This window comes from Bufo gargarizans, chromosome 4, assembly GCF_014858855.1.
Source record: "Bufo gargarizans isolate SCDJY-AF-19 chromosome 4, ASM1485885v1, whole genome shotgun sequence".
In the NCBI taxonomy this organism is placed as follows: Eukaryota; Metazoa; Chordata; class Amphibia; order Anura; family Bufonidae; genus Bufo; species Bufo gargarizans.
In genome coordinates this window covers 432,779,040-432,799,607 of record NC_058083.1, presented here as the reverse complement: position 1 = coordinate 432,799,607, position 20,568 = coordinate 432,779,040, and the positions used below count along the sequence as shown (strand labels likewise).

The following is a 20,568-nucleotide window of genomic DNA, read 5'->3' as shown; positions in this document are numbered from 1 at the left end:
ATGCATCAGGAATGGCATGCGATAGGTGAGCCTCAATTGTCATGTGTCGTTGCAGCGTTTCTTAATTTTGCACCATGCCTGGCCCCATGGACATTTGTTTATAGTCTCAGACAACACCTTTAACCCCTTCTACCCCGAGCCAGTTTTCACCTTCCAGCCCAGGCCATTCGACATGTAATAGCTTTGGAACACTTTTACTTATCCACGCCATTCTGAGATTGTTTTCTCGTGACACATTGTACTTCATGATAGTCATAAATTTTAGTCAATATATATCCCCTTTTAATTGTGAAAAAAATCACAAATTTACCCCAAATTTTGAAAAATTCCCAAATTTTCACATTTCAATTTCTCAACTTTTTATAATAGATGGTGATACCTCATATAATAGTTATTACTTTACATTTCCTATATGTCTACTTCATGTTTGGATCATTTTGAAAATTACATTTTATTTTTTGGAGACGTTACAAGGCTTAGAAGTTTGGAAGCAAATCTTGAAAGTTTTCAGAAAATTTCCAAAACCCACTTTTTAAAGGACCAGTCCAGGTCTGAAGTCACTTTGTGAGGCTTGCATAATAGAAACCACCCAAAAATTACCCCATTTTAGAAACTACACCTGTCAGGTTATACAAAACTGATTTTACAAACTTTGTTAACCCTTTAGGTGTTCCACAAGAATTAATGGAAAATGTAGATGAAATTTCTGAATTTCACTTTTTTGGCAGATTTTACATTTTATTCAATTTTTTCCAGTAGCAAAGCAAGGGTTAACAGCCAAACAAAACTCAATATTTATTACCCTGATTCTGCTGTACAGGCACACGGCAGGGCGTAGTAGGAAAGGATGCCATGTCCCATTTGAAGCCCCCCTGATGCACCCCTACAGTAGAAACTCATAAAAGGGACCACATTTTGCAAACTACGGGATAAGGTGCCAGTTTTTATTGGTACTATTTTGGGGTACATATGATTTTTAATTGCTCTATAAAGTTTTTTTTGTGAGGCAAGGTGACCAAAAAATGTGGATGTTTTGGCACTGTTTATTTTTAACAACATTCATCTGACAGGTTAGATCATGCGCTATTTTTATAGAGCAGGTTGTTACGGACGCAACAATATCAAATATGTCTACTTTCTATGATGTTTGTTTTAATTTTGCATAATAAAGCATTTTTGTATCTCCATTTTCTAAACACCCTATTTTTTTTATTTTTCTGCCGATCGTCTTGTGCAGGGGCTCGTTTTTTGCAGTTAGAGTTGACGTTTTTATTGGTACCATTTTTGGTAAATATGATTTTTTGATCATTATTACACTTTATGGGGCAAGGTGAGAAAAAGAAATTGGTTGTTTTGGCGCAGTTTTTATTTATTATTACAGCGTTTACCTGAGGAATTAGGTCATGTGACTTTTTTTATAGAGCAGATCGTTACGGATGTGGCAATACGTAATATGTCTACTTTTTCTTATTTATTTTTTACACAATAATATCATTTTTGAAACAGAAATAATGATATTTTAGTGTATAAATAGAGCCACAGCTTTTTAATTTTTGACCAATTGTCTTAGGTAAGGACTCGTTTTTTGCGGGATGAGGTGACTGGTACTATTTTGGGGGGGTATGTGCCTTTTTGATCGCTTGGTGTTGCAATTTTTGTGATGTAAGGTGACAAATGATTTGTTTTTGTTTTTTATATATATATTTTTTTCCAGTGTTCACCTGAGGGGTTAGATCATGTGATATTTTTATAGAGCTGATTGTTACGGACATGGCGATACCTAAAATGTCTACTTTTTTAAATTTATTTCACTTTAGCACAATAATAGCAGTTTTGAAGCAAAAACTATTCATATTTTAGTGTCTCCATTGTCAGAGAGTGAGCGCTTTATTATTTTTTTGACCAATTCTCTTAGGTAGGGTCTCATTTTTTGCGGGATGAGGTGACTGGCACTATTTTGGGGGGCATATGCCTTTTCAATCACTTGCTGTTGCAATTTTTGTGATGTAATGTGACAAAAATTGCTTTTTTTTTTTACACTGTTTTTATTTTATTTTTATTACGGTGTTTACCTGAGTGGTTAGGTCATGTGATATTTTTATAGAGCTGGTTGTTATGGACGTGGCGATACCTAATATGTATATATTTTTTATGTATTTCACTTTAGCACAATAATAGCAGTTTTGAAGCAAAAAAATTATGTTTTAGTGTCTCCATGTTCTGAGAGCTATAGTTTTTTATTTTTTGGGCAATTGTCTTAGGTAGGGGCTCATTTTTTGCAGGATGAGGTAATGGTTTTATGGATTCCTTTTTGTGGGACATATGCCTTTTTGATCGCTTGATGTTGCACTTTTTGTGATTTAAGGTGACAAATTTTTTATTTTATTTTTACAGTTTTTTTATGGTGTTTATCGGACAGGGTGGATCATGTGATATATTTATAGAGCTAGTCATTATGGACGCGGTGATACCTAATATGTGGTTTTTTTTTTTCAGTTTTTTTTTTTTATTATAAAATACGGGGAAAGGAGTGTTGTTTTTTCTTTATTAATTTTATTACTTTAATAATTTTATTAAAAATACATTTTTTTTTTCTTTACTTCATTTCTGATCACTTTTGGAGGTCTGATCCCCTCTGCAATGCATTACAATACATCTGTATTGTAATGCATTGCCTGTTCGTGTACTACAGTGATCTCCTTGGCACCTGGTGTTCAAAAAGGGTCCAAAAACAGAGCCTGGAAACTATAGGCCGGTAAGTTTAACATCTGTTATGGGTAAACTGTTTAAAGGTTTTCTAAGAGATGCTATCTTAGAGCATCTCAATGGAAATAACGCCATATCAGCATGGCTTCATGAGGGATCGGTCATGCCAAACTAATTTAATCAGTTTCTATGAGGAGGTGAGTTCTAGACTTGACAGTGGCGTATCAATCGATGTCGTAGATCTGGACTTCTCCAAAGCATTTGACACTGTACCACATAAAAGGTTAGTATATAAAATAAGAATGCTTGGACTGGGGGAAAATGTCTGTATGTAGGTAAATAACTGGCTGAGTGATAGAAAACAGAGGGTGTTTATTAACGGTACAAACTCAGATTGGGTCACTGTCACTAGTGGGGTACCTCAGGGGTCAGTATTGGGCCCTATAATATATGTATTAATGATCTTGTAGAAGGTTTGCATAGTAAAATATAAATTTTTGCAGATGACACTAAACTGTGTAAAGTAAATAACACTGAAGAGGATAGTATACTGCTACAGAGGGATCTGGATAGATTGGAGGCTTGGGCAGATAAGGTTTAACACTGACAAATATAAAGTATGTACATAGGAAGGAATAATGCAAGTCACCCATACATACTAAATGGTAACACTGACATAGAAAAGGATCTAGGAATTTTAATAAACAGCAAACTAAGCTGCGAAAACCAGTGTCAGGCAGCTGCTGCCAAGGCCAATAATATAATGGGTTGCATCAAAAGGGGCATAGATGCCTGTGATAAGAACATAGTCCTACCACTTTACAAATCGCTAGTCAGACCACACATGGAGTACTGTGTACAGTTCTGGGCTCCTGTGAACAAGGCAGACAAAGCAGAGCTGGAGAGTGTCCAGAGGAGGGCAACTACAGTACCCTGAAAGATTATGGTTCAAATTAGGGTTATTCACTTTAGAAAAAAAGACTGAGAGGAGATCTAATTACTATGTATAAATATATCAAGGGTCAGTACAGAGATCTATCCCATCATCTATTTATCCCCAGGACTGTGACTGACGAGGGGACATCCTCTGCGTCTGGAGGAAAGAAGGTTTGTACACAAACATAGAAGAGGATTCTTTACGGTAAGAGCAGTGAGACTATGGAACTCTCTGCCTGAGGAGGTGAGTACAATAAAGGAATTCAAGAGGGGCCTGGATGTATTTCTGGAGTGTAATAATATTACAGGCTATAGCTACTAGAGAGGGGTCGTTGATCCAGGGAGTCATTCTGATTGGGGTCGGGAAGGAATTTTTTATTCCCTAAAGTGGGAAAAACCTCTGTGGCTTCTACCTCACAGTTTTATTTTTTTTGTCCTTCCTCTGGACCAACTTGCAGGATGACAGGCTGACCTGGATGGACAAATGTCTTTTTTTGGCCTTATTTACTGTTACCCGTAGAAGGCAGGTCCCGACGCCGTGCAAGGCATTGGGCAGCCTCTGCACGGCATCGGGCTGCCTTCTGACACATCGAGTCCCCGCCACAGCAGCGAGGACATTCGATGCGCTCCCTCACCCGACACAAACCCCTTCTATGTCACGGTCAGCGCGGACTGCGGCATAGAAGGGTTTAATCCGCCGGCATCGGCTTTTACAGTGATGCCGGCGGACACAGCAGGGGCCCGGCTACTAGGGACTGCCGGGCGCCTGCAGTGATCGCACCTCTACGGTGCCCACCTGATCACTATTACGTCAAATTGTGGGATCGCAGTGGCTTCCATGACGTAATAGCACGTCATGTGTTGGGAAGGGGTTAAAGTTGTCCAGGATCAGAAAAATATGGTTGTGTCTAGAGATGAACAAAGCGACTGATGCTACATCCGAAGTTGCTTCGCTAAAAAATTCGTTATAATACAGTACAGAGATTCATCTCCGTACTGTATTAGAATGTATGGGCTCAGATGAGCTGAACTCTGTTATTCACGAAGTTGCACACGACTTTGTTGAATAACTTCGGTAATTGATTATTACAGTGAAAAACCTTGGAACCGAAGCAGAACAAATCGGGACCAAAGCCGAGGTCGGTTCCAAGTTTTGAAGTGGTTTTTAACTGTCATAATCAATTACCAAAGTTATTCAATGAAGTCTCACGCGACTTACTGAGGCTCATCGGTGCCCATACATTCTAATCCTGTACGGAGACGAATCTCTGTACAGTATTATAATGCATTTTTTGGCGAAGCGGTTTCTGATGTAGCATCCGAAACTAGCCTTGCTCATCTCTAGTTGTTTCCTTCCAGAAACGGCACCACAGCTTTCATGGGTTGTGTCTGGAATTGCAGCTTGACTCTATTAGGGCTCTTTCACAGGAGCAGATCCCGTGTGTGGAATCCACTGCGTGAAAGAATGCCAAACCCTGCTCCGAACAGCAGAGACACTGAGCATTAACATGATTGATAATGCTCCTTGCCTCTCTGATCTTTTTGCTACAAAATCACGTTGACAACTTTATCTCACTGTGATTTTGTAGTAAAAAGATCACAGAGAGGCAAAGGGCATTATCAGTCAGGTTAATGTTCTGTGTGTCTGCTGTCCGGAACGGGGCTTGGCTCTCTTTCACGCAGCGGATTCCACACCGCATCCCCTCGTGTGAAAGAGCCCTTAAAGTGAGGGGCGCTGAGCTGCAGTATCACACACAGCCTGTAGAGATATGTAGCACTGTTTTTGGAAGTAAGAAGCTACATTGTCCTAATCCTGTCATCAACACCTGTCATCAATTTTATACTGAACTCACCTAGGACAGGATAAAGTATTGACAAACGTACTGATTTCAGCGGTGTGTCACTCATGAGCTAAAATTAAGTGGTTGCCAAGAACCAGCATCATAATCATTGCAGCCCAGGCCTTGAAAAGAGTCAGATCTACCTGAGAAGAGTCATGGTTATTCATAATCTCTTGCTCTCTCACCCATCTGCTGATGACTGACTCCTTACTTTTCTCCCTAGTAGAGAACTGCCAATCATCAGCAGATGGGTGCATAGAGCAGGAGCTTATGAATATCTGACTCTTCTCATGTAGATTTGACTCTTTTGAAGGCCTAGGCTGCAATGATTATGATGCTGGTTCTCGGCAACCACTTACTTTTAGATTGCGAGACTACGTTGAAAACCTACCGGATTTGATTTTTCAACTGGAAAATCATTTTTAAAAAGGTACCTTGGTTCCGTAGCCGACTTCGGAGCCAAGTTTTAAAATGGTTTTCAAGTTGAAAAAAATCTAATCCCAAAGTTATTCACCGAAGACCCGCCAGACTTTCCGTAAGGGAGACCCAGAGGAGTACAAAACAGCCAGGTCCAATCTGAAGAGGGGCATTAAAGAGGCAAAGCACTGCTACAAAACAAAAATAGAACGTCATTTTACAAGCTCTGATTCCCGATACATGTGGTAGGGTATCAAGTCGATTACGAATTATAAGAGCAACACCTGTTCTATCAACACTGGAAATACTTTTTCTCTTGATGACCTAAATAATGAGCTGTCTATCATCAAATTAGCCCAGCAAGTGGCTCTATCATGTTCCCTGATGCAGAGAGCACATGAGGTAGAATGGGCCTGAAGCCACATAAATCCCCACAAAGCAGCTGGCCCTGATGAAGTTCCTGGAAAAGTCCTAAAAAAACTGTGCTAAACAGCTGAATACAGTGTTTACCAGTATATTTAACAGCTCACTAGAGCAGGCCATTGTCCACACTTGCACGAAGTCCTCCACAATTGTTCCAATTCCAAAACAGGCAGGGGTGAAGACCTTAAGTGATTATTGTCCGGTGGCTCTCACTCCAATTTCAGGGCATTGAACGAGTTAATTTTCCTAAACGGGGCGGAGACCATAGGAAAGCTCTTCTTAATAGAGAAGCTTATTGGATTTTTAGATTTCAGTCCTGTATACCTTTGGGCCTTAATCAAAGGCAAGATTTAATATTGCATTATTAGATGTATCCTCTTCTCTTATCCTTTAGGAACAGTTCTTGCATAATTTTTTTTTTTCTTATGCAGTTTTGTTACTGTGTCTCAGTGGTATATGCTGTGGGTGGGGTGAAAGCGGTTTAATTGCCAATTAATAATCCACAGCTGAATCACTGCTTTTACTCTGAATATAAGATTTGTCAGTCTTACCTTCTGTGTCATGAGGAAGGATCTGTAATTTATATTGATCCGAAACGCGTAGATGAAATATCCTGATGTTTGGTTTTAAGCACTTTTCCTAATAAAATACGCACTACGAGGTGAAGCTGGACAATCAACTTTTTTTTTGCTACTTCCCAGCCTTGGTTCCGGGTCTGTGTCCGTGCTCCTCAGTGGTGTATGGTGAGGTGAGCTCCAACTTGGTGTTTTCACTCTCACGCCTATTGTTTCGAAGTGCTTAGAACAACTTGTCCTCAGGCACATGAAGAGCAAGATCTGCACCTCAATGGACCAATACCAGTTTGCTTACAGAGCACATAGGTCAACTGAGGATGCCGTTTCACTTGCCCTTCACACTGCGCTGTCACACCTGGAGCAGAGAGACAGCTATGTGCGGATGCTGTTCATTGATTACAGCTCCGCCTTTAACACCATCCCTCCAAACAAGTTGGCAACGAAACTGAACAACTTGGGTCTCAGCTCACACCTGTGCAACTGGATACTGGATTTTCTTACCAAAAGACCACAAATCGTATGCATGGGCAAGCACTTCTCTTCATCCTTAACCACTTCAACCCCCCCTAGCTGAAACCCCCTTAATGACCAGGCCACTTTTTACACTTCTGCACTACACTACTTTCACTTTTTTTTTGCTCGGTCATACAACTTACCACCCAAATGAATTTTACCTCCTTTTCTTCTCACTAATAGAGATTTTATTTGGTGGTATGTCATTGCTGCTGACATTTTTTATTTTCTTGTTATTAATCGAAATTGACCGACATTTTTGCAAAGAAATGACATTTTTCACTTTCAGTTGTAACATTTTTCTAATAAAACTACATTTCTATAAATCAATTTTTCTCTAAATTTAGTGTTCTACATGTTTGATTAAAAAAAATGCAATAAGTGTATATTTCTTGGTTTGCGCAAAAGTTATAGCGTTTACAAACTATGGTACAAAAATGTGAATTTCCACATTTTGAAGCAGCTCTGACTTTCTGAGCACCTGTCATGTTTCCTGAGGTTCTAAGTTTAAGGCCCCTTTCACACGGGCGAGTTTTCCGTGCGGGTGCGATGCGTGCGGTGAACGCACTGCACCCGCACTGAATCCTGACCCATTCATTTCTATGGGGCTGTGCACACGAGCGGTGATTTTTTACGCATCACTTGTGCGTTGCGTGAAAATCGCAGCATGCTCCTCTTTGTGCGTTTTTTACACGTAACGCAGGCCCTATAGAAATGAATGGGGTTGCGTGAAAATCGCATGCATCCGCAAGCAAGTGCGGATGCGGTGCGATTTTCACGCATGGGTTCTAGGTGACAGTCTATTCACTGTATTATTTTCCCTTATAACATGGTTATAAGGGAAAATAATAGCATTCTGAATACAGAATGCTTAGTATAATAGTGCTGGAAGGGTTAAAAATAATAAAAAAGTTAACTCACCTTCTCCTCTTGTTTGCGTAGATGCCGGTCTGTTCTTTATCTGTGGGCTAAAGGACCTGTGGTGATGTCAGATCACATGCTCCATCACCATGGTGATGGACCATGTGATTGGAGCATGTGATATGACATCACCTCAGGTCATTCAGCCCACAGCTAAAGAACAGACCGGCATCTACGCGAACAAGAGGAGAAGGTGAGTTAACTTTTTTATTATTTTTAACCCTTCCAGCACTATTATACTAAGCATTCTGTATTCAGAATGCTATTATTTTCCCTTATAACCATGTTATAAGGGAAAATAATACAATCTTCAGAACATCAATCCCAAGCCCGAACTTCTGTGAAGAAGTTCGGGTCTGGGTACCAAACATGCGCAATTTTTCTCACGCGAGTGCAAAACGCATGACACATTTTCCCGCAACGCACCTGCCTCTTATCCGGGCAAAAAACATGACGCCCGTGTGAAAGAGGCCTAAGGGTGTGCACACTTATGCAACCATATTATTTTATTTTTATATTTTTTTGTTCCTTCTACCTAAAAGATTTCAGTTTGTTTTTCAATTGAGTTGTTGTACAGTTTATAGGTCACATTAAAAAGGTGGAAAAAGTTCTGAAATGATTTTTCTTTGTCTCATTTTTTTTTTACATCACAGAAACCTGACATTTTACATTTTTTATATCCACTGTATATATACTGTGAACTGTGAATAGTAATGCTTTCTAGTGCAATGTGTTTATTTATTTTTCTATTGTAATACTTTAATTTAAATGTCAGTTCTTTGTTCCTCTATCCATGGCATCTAGGATTGCTCCAAACAACATTTCATTGTATTGTACAGTGACAATAAAGGCATCTTATCTTAGACTTTGGTGATAACTAATTTGCCTCGTCGGAGCCCATACATTTTAATGCTGTACTGAGACGGATCTCCGTACAGCGTTAAAACGAAGTTTGGTGCGAAGGAACTGCAGATCTTAGATCCGAAGTTCGCTTCGCTCATCCCCAATAATAATTTATAATGCTGTGTTTCTCTGGCCAACCTTGCATCTACTGAATTATACTGACATAATGCACTGTGCCTCGTCAACTGAGAGGCCTTGGCTTAAGACGTGCCATTTTGCACCAAGATTCTGTCCACTACTTAAACCAACCAATAAGTGAGGGTGGAGTTCGTGATGACTAGATTAGACTAGGCAGTCTAAAGGTACACCAGACTTATCATCCAGCAGCAGCAGAGATATACAGTAAATGTATAAAATATAAGTTAAACTGAATCTTTTCCCACAAAACTATATGTCACTCTGCTCAGCTCCTCCTGCTCTATAACGTTCTGCCTGCAGATTTTATTCTTGGTGACAGGTTCCGGTTAAATCAGGCACTGTTACAATGTAATACGGACAAAAACAGGACATGTTCTATTTATTTGCGGTTGCCGCAAAACGAACATACAGCTACAGGCGGTGTTCTGTCCACATCTTTTGCGGCACCATTGAAGTGAATGGGTCCGCATCCGACCCGCAAAAAATTTGGATCAGATGTAGACAAAAAACATGGCCATGTACATGAGCCCTAAAAAAGAGAAAAGTGTGAAGTTTGTGACTGAGAAATTTCCCAGGTTCCTTTACAAAAATGGGGATGTGGTTAAGAGCGCATTCAGCCGACTACACGTGTTGCAGAATGGAATGGGCCGGCCATTATAGAAATGCCTATTCTTGTCCGTAATTGCAGACAAGAATAGGACATCTTTTTTGCGGGGCTGCAGAACGGAAGTACGGACGTGGATAGCACACGGTGTGCTGTCCACATCTTTTGCGGTCCCATTGAAATGAATGGGCCCACACCTGTTCTGCAAAATTGAGGAATGGATGCGGACTTATTCATACGGTCGTCTAAATCAGCCCTAATATATACAGTATTGCATGAACATCTAAATAATATGAGATGTGGCAGATGACAAAGGAAATATCTAAATGTCTTCCAGGCACAAAATCCACACCTTGATGATAATCAAAAATGAAACCTTATTGACATGATTAAGAGAGCAGGGTTTGCAATGTGTTGGCATCAGTTCCCAGCGCAGCCCTTATAGGAAACATGCAATTTTTTTTTCTAGTGTATATTTATTTTTGGTTCATGGTGTTTTTTTTTTTTTTAAATCACAGCATGCTCTTACAGTAGATTTTTAATACACATATACAGAGAAATTTACATCACTGACATACTTTCCCATTCCCATCTGGGCATTTATGGCATATTCGCACGATCTGCCATAAATGTCCAGATTGTGCAACCCCTTTAGAAACAAAAATGCCACAAACGCATGTATAAAAACACAAAAAAAACCAAAAAAAAAACATTTCTAAATACTTTTTTTTAACTCAAAAACAAAAAAGCAAAAATGTTGTGTGAAGGATGCCTAAAGACGTCAAAGTCCCAACACAATTTCAGTTGTTCGCCATAGGAAAACTCACATTTAAAAAATATATATTTTTATATTCAAATACACATTTATATTCAAATACACATTTAGTATTTAATCACCATAAAACATGTATTTGTTTTATTATAGACAAGTACATGAATAGTCTGTGATATTAGGTATCATTGTCAGCAAATCTCCAACTGAGAAATGCAGGTATAAATCCACCGCATCCCAAGAGGAGTTTTCTTGAAAGCTGGAACGCTGTTGGCATAAAGTATAGGTTCATGTGCATATATCTTCTAAAGCGACTTTCTCACTAGGGGCTCTATACCGGAAAATAACTGATCAGGCATATCCCTTTGCATTCTGAATGGCCGGCAATCCGTTCAGGATGCATCAGGATGTCTTCAGTTCAGTCTTTATGACTCCGATGACACCGGAGAGACGGATCCGGCATTTCAATGCATTTGTCATACGGATCAGGATCCAGATCCGTCTGACAAATGCCATCAGTTTGCATGCAGGCAGGCATATACGGCGATGGTACTGCCTGCCGGAATCCTCTGCCGCAAGTGTGAAAGTACCCTAAGCTCATGTGGATATGTAGACATATATTTTTTAGATAGTATTTATGTTTTTTTTCTTCAACCAAGCTGGTCTTCAAACAGCAGCTAGAAGTTGCTAAAGCAGCTGTCTGTGGTCTTGAGTTCTTGGTCTAGCTGGAGCCTGACTGCACTCTAGGACAGACACTTTTTCGAAGTGCAACCAGCTGATCTTCCATACCTCGGAATAGCATGTGAACACCTAAACAGAAGAAATACAGTCATCACAATATAACAGGATTTTAGATGTTGTAATAGTCAAGGGAAGTCAATGGTTTTTGGAGAAATAGGCTAACTTTGAATTGAAGACTATATAAAACAATACATATTCTGCCCCCTATTAAAATCAGTACAAAATTCAAAAGCCTGTTGTAAATAGTACACGCATACAGGGGTGCAGTTAGGAAGAGGGGGGGGGGGGGCAGTTGGGGAATCGACTTTGTGCTGAGTGCCAGGGGAAAGTGCCTAAAAGCTACTGTACCTTGGCCAGGTTATTTAGATATAGGGTTAGGACAGAAAACAGGACCTTTTACCCCTGGTGAAAGAAAACCAAGCTACGACTTCCCGCTCACAGGTATGTTCAATCTTGTTACATCCCCGCCATGTGATCACATGACATGTTTTGTATCGATAAAGGTCTGGAAATATTTCCAAGAAGTGTTTCTTTAAGAATAAAAAAATAAAAATAAAAAAAAGTTTCCCTAGAAATGTTTGCCTCTGCTTGATGTATACGTTACAAAAAAGGGTACAAAAACGCAGCACACCACGTTCTTGTATCCTTTACCTTTTTTTTTACAATAGAACTCTATGGTGAACTGATGCCACTGTATAGCATCAGACTGAGGCATCTATTTAACATATACGTTAAAAGGATGTGAAAAATGTGATGTGAACCCCCCTTAATATATACTCAGTTTTTTTACCCCCTTCCCTCACTGCTTCCTATGCTGCTGCTTTGATCCTCCCTTCTTTGTTTGGTCGCAGCTCCTATCCTAACGGGTAAAGCTTGGCCGAAACTATGATCCCAAGCACATCAGCAAATCTAATACAGAATGACTGAAAAAGAGAAGAATCAAGGCGTTGCAATTGTCCAAAGTCCAGAACTCAAACCAACTGAAATATTGAAATGCTGTGGTAGGACCTTAAAAAGGGCATTAGTTCGCAGCTTTGTACCTATGAAGCTGGCTGAGCTGTTACATGTGTGCCTAGCAGCTGGAGGGATCTGTGTTGGTCCAATGTTCAGGTGTACCCACATTGCTGAGAAAAATTATGTTTTAATATATGCAAATGAGCCTGTAGGACCGATGAGGGTATTGCTATTACACTTAGAAGCTCAGCTCTCTCTGCAACTGCTACGCCCTCTCCACTTTGATTGACTGGGCCAGGTGGTGTAAACATGATCACGCCTGGTCCTGTCAAAAGTGCAGAGAGCGTGGAAGTTGTAGAAAGCAGAGCCTCTAAGTGTAACGGTAACGCCCCCATTGCTCCTAGAGGCTCATTTGCATGTATTAAAATATTCTTTTTCTCAGCAATGCGGACACATATGAACATGAGACCAACACAGATGCTTTCAGCTGCCAAGTGCACATGTAACAGGTCAGCCAGTGTCATAGGTACAAGGCTACTGACAGATGCCCTTCATGAGAGCTGTGCATAAATGTGTGTCTACAAATCTCAATGAACTGAAGCAACATTGTAAAAAAAGGGTAAGCGAAAATTCCTCCAGACTGATGTGAGAGACTGATATAGTTATAAAGAAAATAATTACTAATTGCTAGTTATTGCTGCTAAAGGTGGTTCTACAAGCTACTGATTCATGGGATGGACTTCGTTTTTCACAAATGTTTTTTCCATTTTGGCTTCATTTCTGTTGAAAATATAATGAAACTGTGGAATCTATTGTGTGCTGTTCATCTGAGGTTGTAGTAGCCTAATTTCAGGACCTTCTAAGGACAAGATTTTTCTTATTGTGTCCCGATACATAAATCATAGAATTTAAAGAGGGTGTACTTGTTTTTCTCATGTCTGTACATACACACATACAAACATTTAATAATAATAATAAATATTATCTGAAGACTCATCTTACTTTTTTCAAAGGCTCTTTTTGAAATTCACACTGATCCAAAATATATTCCGTGTTCTTTTTACAAACTGTTCTTGCCAATTTTGCCAGTAACATATATTTAATTCCTTTAACAACCTATAAAAAAAAATATAGAGGTTACATTGCTGTGTGCATGAGGCCTTAGATAAAGGTGTCTAAGTCTTGATCAAAATGGACAGGGTATGCATCTGTTCAGCAGTAATGTAAGTGTATACAGTATATACACACACATTGTGGTCAAATTGCAGTTTTTGCAGATTTTGGCAAAATTGTGGTGCTGAAAAGTCAGAGCAAAAAGTGGAGAAAAAAAACGTGCTATGACCAGCAGTGTAAAAGTTCTCACCTGTATCATGGCTTTCTGTATCTCTAACTCTTTAGAGAGATAGACATCATTGGACATGTTATTAAAGGCATAAACAGTTAGCCTCATTGCTTTCTTAACTTCAGGGTCATTAGTGCTGGCATTTCTAGGAAAACCAGGGTCTACAGTGGTTGAGCGGGTGTCTGAAAGACAAAAAAAATACATTATTAAACATAAGAAGCACTGCTAATCCATGCCATTAGCTTGCTTGAAAATAAATAAATAAAAATGTATAGAAACTGATAATTTGTTTTAGTAAGGGCTCATTCAGATGACCATAGCGTTTTGCTGTCCACAGATACCGGCACATGTGCGTTCCGCAATTTATGGAGAGTAGGAGATGCTCTATCTTTCTTGCGGGGCCATGGAATGGAACATCTTTTGCAGCCCCACTGAAATAAATGGGTCCTTCACTGATGAGGTGGTATGCTTAGGATCATGAGCAGTTCTTTTCCTTCTCCTTACTCTTCTCTTCTCATCACTCTGGTACAAGTTGACCTTGGTCTCATCTGTCCATAGGATGTTGTTCCAGAACTGTGAAGGCTTTTTTAGATGTCGTTTGGCAAACTCTAATCTGGCCTTCCTGTTTTTGAGGCTCACCAATGGTTTACATCTTGTGGTGAACCCTCTGTATTCACTATGGTGAAGTCTTCTCTTGATTGTTGACTTTGACACACATACACCTACCTCCTGGAGAGTGTTCTTGATCTGGCCAACTGTTGTGAAGGGTGTTTTCTTCACCAGGGAAAGAATTATTCGGTCATCCACCACAGTTGTTTTCCGTGGTCTTCCGGGTGTTTTGGTGTTGCTGAGCCCACCGATGCGCTCCTTCTTTTTAAGAATGTTCCAAACAGTTGTTTTGGCCATGCCTAATGTTTTTTCTAACTCTCTGATGGGTTTGTTTAGTTTTTTCAGCATAATGATGGCTTGCTTCACTGATAGTGACAGCTCTTTGGATCTCATCTTGAGAGTTGAGAACAACAGATTCCAAATGCAAATAGCACACTTGAAATTAACTCTGGACCTTTTATCTGCTCATTGTAATTGTGATAATGAGGGAATAACACACACCTGGCCATGGAACAGCTGATAAGCCAATTGTCCCATTACTTTTGGTTCCTTAACAAGTGGGAGGCACATATGCAAACTGTTGTAATTCCTACACCGTTCACCTGCTTGGATGTAAATACCCTCAAATTAAAGTTGACAGTCTGCAGTTAAAGCACATCTTGTTTGTTTCATTTCAAATACATTGTGGTGGTGTATAGAGCCCAAAAATGTTAGAATTGTGTTGATGTCCCAATATTTATGGACCTGACTGAATATACTGTATGTCATGTCATTGTATAATACTGTTAGTGGGACCCTGACAATGAAATCTTTTAGTCCTCCTCCTGGCTGGAACCCTTCCGAGTTCAGTCCCTAAAACAGCTGCTTCCCTTTTAGAGACAGAGTGCCCAAACTGCATCCCAAAACCAACTTATCTATCGAAAAGTGGCAAAACGCCAATTTACCCTGAATACTACAGTCCAATATAGTATATCTTTCATGTACTTTATCATGTAGCTATGATTGCCTGCCTACATTCAGAGAGCTGCCTGTGTTGTTCATCGTGCACCCTGCGCTGATGAATGGCAGGAAAAGTCAAAGGCATATTGGTACACCATATACTTTTTCCAGGGTGCGGGTGCCCACAGAGAGTCATAGGTTTGCCACCATTGCCCTATAGCTTAGCCTCTGATAGGCCATCAATATGTTCAAAATGTTTTATTTTCGGGTTTTACTATCTTCTGTCTCACTGGTCTGTTGTATGCTGCAGAAGGGTTTTCTTTAAATACACTTCATAAGAATGTCTATTTCCGATTGGCTTTTGTGCGAACATGGTAACAGTCAGCTGACAAACAAAAATACTTGGCTGATTATGGGCCTAAAAATCATGGATGTTGGCAGGGGATGTGTTGCCAACAAAATGCAAACTGTATGGGGTCTAAACAATTATTTATTCCCCGTACCATTTGCATCGACTCGTGTAAAAAGCCCTTTAAACAAGTACCAATTGACATGTTATATCGTCAATTGGTACTTGTACAAGATAGATTTCAATCAGTGATTGTGAGCCAAAATCAGGTGCAGCTCTAAACATAGAGCAGGTGCAGATCTTTCCCTTATACCTTGTGTCTGTGGAGGCTCCAATCCTGGTTTTGGCTCACAATCACTGATCGAACACAGACATGTGACTGAGGCTTAACCCATCACACAACTCCAGTAGACATCACCACTCGCACCAGAAAACAGTATCTAGACACCAGAGAACTAGACGTGTTTCAGCACACTATGCTGCTTTAGGTTTGGTGGATTTTATAGTTGTTACATATCTCTGTAAGATTTAGATGCAAACTAGTGTTGATCGAGCACCAAAGTGCTCGGGTACTCTGGTGCTCGAATAGAACACTTTGGAATGCTCGGGTTCTCTACAGAGTACCCGAGCACAATGGACGTCAATGGGAGAACCAGAGCATTAAACCAGGCACCCCCTTCTCTGAAGAGGGGAGCGGGTCTGGTTCACAGGAAAAGGTCAGAAATTGATGGAAACACAACTGAAATGGTTCAGGAACAGCATGGGGAGGATGTCTGGATGCATCTTGGACTCCCAGGCCACTGCTGGGAACGATGTTGTCCGAGTAGTACTCAACTTTTACAGACTGATAATAATATGCACAAAACTGAAGACAATATCGATTTTAGGAAGAAAAATTGTTAGGAAATATTCTTTCCTGTATATTTACTTGTATATAAAGTGCAAGTCCTGCCAAAAATTACAAGGAAGAGGCACTCCGATACAACCTGTATATCACATAAAGGAGGGCCTTATTCACATTGTGGTACAATTGTTCATGTAGTGGGACTTCTACACTCATAAAGCCTATGCACTAAGTAAAAGGGCTGCCAAAAATTACAAGGAACCGGCACTCCATTACACCCTTTATTACACATAAAGGAGGGCATTATACACACCCTTGAAAAATTATGATTGATGGCCTGCTGGTGACCCTCAAAAACATTAGGGGCGAGGGCCTGCTGCTGATCTGACCATCTAAAACATTAGGGGTGAGGGTCTGCTGCTGAGCTGACCCTCTAAAACATTTAGGGTGAGGGCAGCCTAATAAGCATGTTGATAGGAGGACGGCGACAAAAGGAAGATTGAACCATATACCCTTTTTTGTGGTGGAAGGGGTGCATGGGAATACAGTGTATTCAGTACACGATAAAAGCCACATTTAAAGTGCCTTTAAGTTCAGCCACTTTCTGGTGGAGTAGAGACGTCAGGGGCAATCCAGGCCTTGTTCATTTTAATAAGAGTCAACCTGTCAGCATTTTTAGTTGACAGGCGGATGCGCTTATCAGTTATTATGCGCTCAGCAGCACTAAATACCCACTCTGACAAAATGCTGGCAGCAGGGCAGGCCAGCACCTCCAAGGCGTTGAGTGCCAGTTTGTGCCACATGTCCAGCTTGGAGACCCAATAGTTGTAAGGCACAGAGGGATCACTGAGGACGCTGACACGGTCTGCTACGTACTCCTTCACCATCTACCAAAACTTTTCCCTCCTTGTGACACTAGGCCGCGCATCAGGGTGAGGGTGCTGGCAGCGCAGGGTGTCATGGAACTGTCCCAGGCCTTGGAGAGTGTTGCCCTGCCTCTGTTGGAACTGCTATGTGTTCCCCTCGTCTCCCCTCCTCGGTTGCCCAAGGAACTACGTACTCTGCCGCTAGCATTGTCAGCTGTAAATTTTTGGAGCAATTTTTCCACAAGGACCTTCTGGTATTGCACCATTTTGCTAGTCCTCTCCACCACCGGAATGAGAGATGAGAAGTTCTCTTTGTAGCAGGGGTTTAGAAGAGTGAACAACCAGTAATCGGTGTTGGCCAAAATGTGTATAAAGCGAGGGTCACAGAAAAGGGAGCATAACATTAAGTCAGCCATGTGTGCCAGATAGTTATGGATGAACATCGGCCAGGATGGTTCGCGAAAGTGATTTCACGATCAAATGTTCGCGAACTGCGCTTTTGCGGCAGGCCCCATTGACTTTAATTGCAGGTGAACCTGAAAAAACTTTCAGGTCATATATGCAGCCACAAAATACTTACTAGAAGTGCACAAATAGTCCCACAACATGGACAGCGACATATCAGAGGGGGATCATTGGCAAAATTTTAATCAGGGGCCATTTTTATGCGTCTTAAAGGGAAACGCTCAAAAATGTGCCCTACTGGAGCATAGAACATTTTTATTTTAGGCCACAGGAGTACAGGCCCCAAAAATTAGGCATTCACCTGTCAGAAAAGAACAAGTAATTATGTGGCTGGAGGTACATTAGGCGGTCACTGGATACAAATTTTACTGTAGGCCAGTACAGGCCCCAAACACTAGGTATTCAGATGCCAGAAAAGGCCTTTTATGCCGCTGTATATGCATAAGACAAGGACCATTCTTTGTTCTGGGTGGTGGCGGATATGTGTGGGCTGGCATGAGGAAATTCAATTACACGTGGTCGTCACAGGTGTTGCATTCCTCCGAGATCCATGCCTCATTCATGGATCCCCCTGCTGCGCTGAATGTCCTTTTGGACAGGACACTCGACAAGGGAGGGAGGAGGAGGACTGCATGCAGTCCTTGGCGGTAACACCAAATCCACACGGGAGACACGGGTTACATGCTTGACGGCCGTCAGAAGGTTCACCCAGTGGGCAGTAAAAGTTATGTTCCCTTCCTGCCAGTGTTTGCTAGACCACGTGTCTATGGTCAGATGTATTTTGGCACCGACACTGTGTGCCACAGATATATTCACTTGCCGCTGAACGTGGCCATATAGCTCGGGGATGCCCTTCTTGGAGAAATATTTCATTCCGGGTACCTTCCATTGTGGTGTGCCAATGGCCACAAATTTTCTAAAGGCCTCCAAGTCCACCAGTTTATATGGCAGTAGTTGGAGGGCTAGCAGTACCGACAAGTCAGCGGTCAGCCGTTGGGGAAGAGGGTTATCCGTCGTCATCAACTTTTTACGCTCGAACATTTGGGCCACGGAAGCCTGCCTTCTGTCAGATGAACGTGACAACGGCACGGTGGAAGGTGAAGTGGAGAACAAAGGGGTGGCTTCCATTACAGAAGCGCTTATCTCCATAGTCCTCTGTATCGCCATCCTCACGATATATAGATGTGCTGTGGCGGGGCAGGGGAGCAAGAGGAGTCTCCCTTCCCCGTTCCTCTGATAGGTTGCAGGCCTGGTGCCCCCAGAGGCCGGTGCTGGTGTTGCGATGATGTCACCACGCCGACTGAGTCGTACAGCGCGGGATCCAGGCCGGGAGAGGCCTGCATCGCATTGTTGCCAGCCTGATGGAGGCAAGTATTCGTGTTTTATTTTTTATTTTTAATATGGTACTACTTACTGGCGCATGATTGGGGGGCATCTACGGGGACACTTGTTATTGGCACATGATTGGGGGCATCTATAGGGGAACTTGTTACTGGCACATGATTGTGGGAATCTATAGGGGCACATCTTACTGGCACATTATTGTGGGCATCTACAGAGGCCACAAAGAAAGGGTATTTTATATGGGGGAAAGAGGGAGAGGAACACTATGGGGCTTCTACTGAGGCCACAAAGAAGGGGTATTTTATATGGGGGGGCTTTGTATGTGGGTATTTTATACTGTGGGACATTATAGTGGGTACTATGGGGAAGGGGTGAGAGAAGTACTTTGGGCTCATCTATGGGGGCACTAAGAAGGGGAAATTATAGGGGACATTGAGGGCATCTACTGGGGCACTATATATGGGGCATTTTATACTGGTACATTATGGAGGGCAATAGGAATAAAGGGGGAGAGGAGCACTATGGGGGCATTTACTGGGGCACTATATAGGGGTATTTTATACTGGCAAATTATGGGGACATTAGCTCAACTGGGGGCATTAAAATGGGGTATTTTTTGCACTAGCACATTATAAGGAAAATAATTACTACTTGGGGGCATTATGATGGGTTTTATTACTACTGGGGGTCTATGGGGAACATTATTACTATTATGGGCACTATAGGAGCATTATTACTTCTGGGGCACAGTGGGGACATGTTGGGGGCACTGTAGAAGCACTATTACTACTATGTGTGCTCTAGCAGAGAATTATTCCTATTGGTGGGACTTTTGGGAGCACTATTAGTGTGGGGGCACCTTGGCACAGTATCAGTTTACCACAATTATTTTTGGGGGACAATATGTTTACACTATTAGTGCAATGGCACTATTTGCTGGGCACAGTTATTTTGGGGCACTGTGTGCTAATAATTATTTAAGGGCACTATCTGCATGGTACTACTATTATCAGGGGGTTTATCTGTTTCTGCAGTATAGTACACAGAGGGGAGCACAGCGGCACAGTATTGGGGGTAGCAGGATGATTTGTCCAGAAGATGGGAGGATGATGGAAAAGTAGTAAATAACGATTTTTGTCAAACTGCAGAGACGAGAAAGAATTGTGGTCTGGTCTGAAGGTCTAAAAGGAGAAGATGAGGAAAGAGAACATCTACATCAATGAGACGTCACTGGATGTAAGAGGTATGTGGCACTGTATTACCCTGTATGTAGGAGTCGATGGAGGAGTTAGTACTACAGTACTATCTGCACATTGTAAAAATAAAATGAAAAAAATAGTAATCTGCTAAATACTATATATTTATG

The 20,568-nt window shown here is 41.2% G+C and overlaps 1 protein-coding gene across 1 annotated transcript in view; it reads right to left on the bottom strand.

The window, feature by feature from the left end:
• Positions 1–10,449: 10,449 nt before the first annotated feature.
• Positions 10,450–20,568, bottom strand: part of LOC122935888 (cystatin-F-like) — a 32,641-nt gene continuing 22,522 nt past the window's right edge. Inside the window, exons 2-4 of the mRNA XM_044291812.1 lie at positions 13,808–13,968; positions 13,447–13,560; positions 10,450–11,559 (exon numbers count right to left, since the gene is read on the bottom strand). Of these exons, the coding sequence (XP_044147747.1) occupies positions 11,437–11,559; positions 13,447–13,560; positions 13,808–13,968 (398 nt within the window). The 3' untranslated portion in view covers positions 10,450–11,436. The remainder of the gene's footprint in view (positions 11,560–13,446; positions 13,561–13,807; positions 13,969–20,568) is intronic.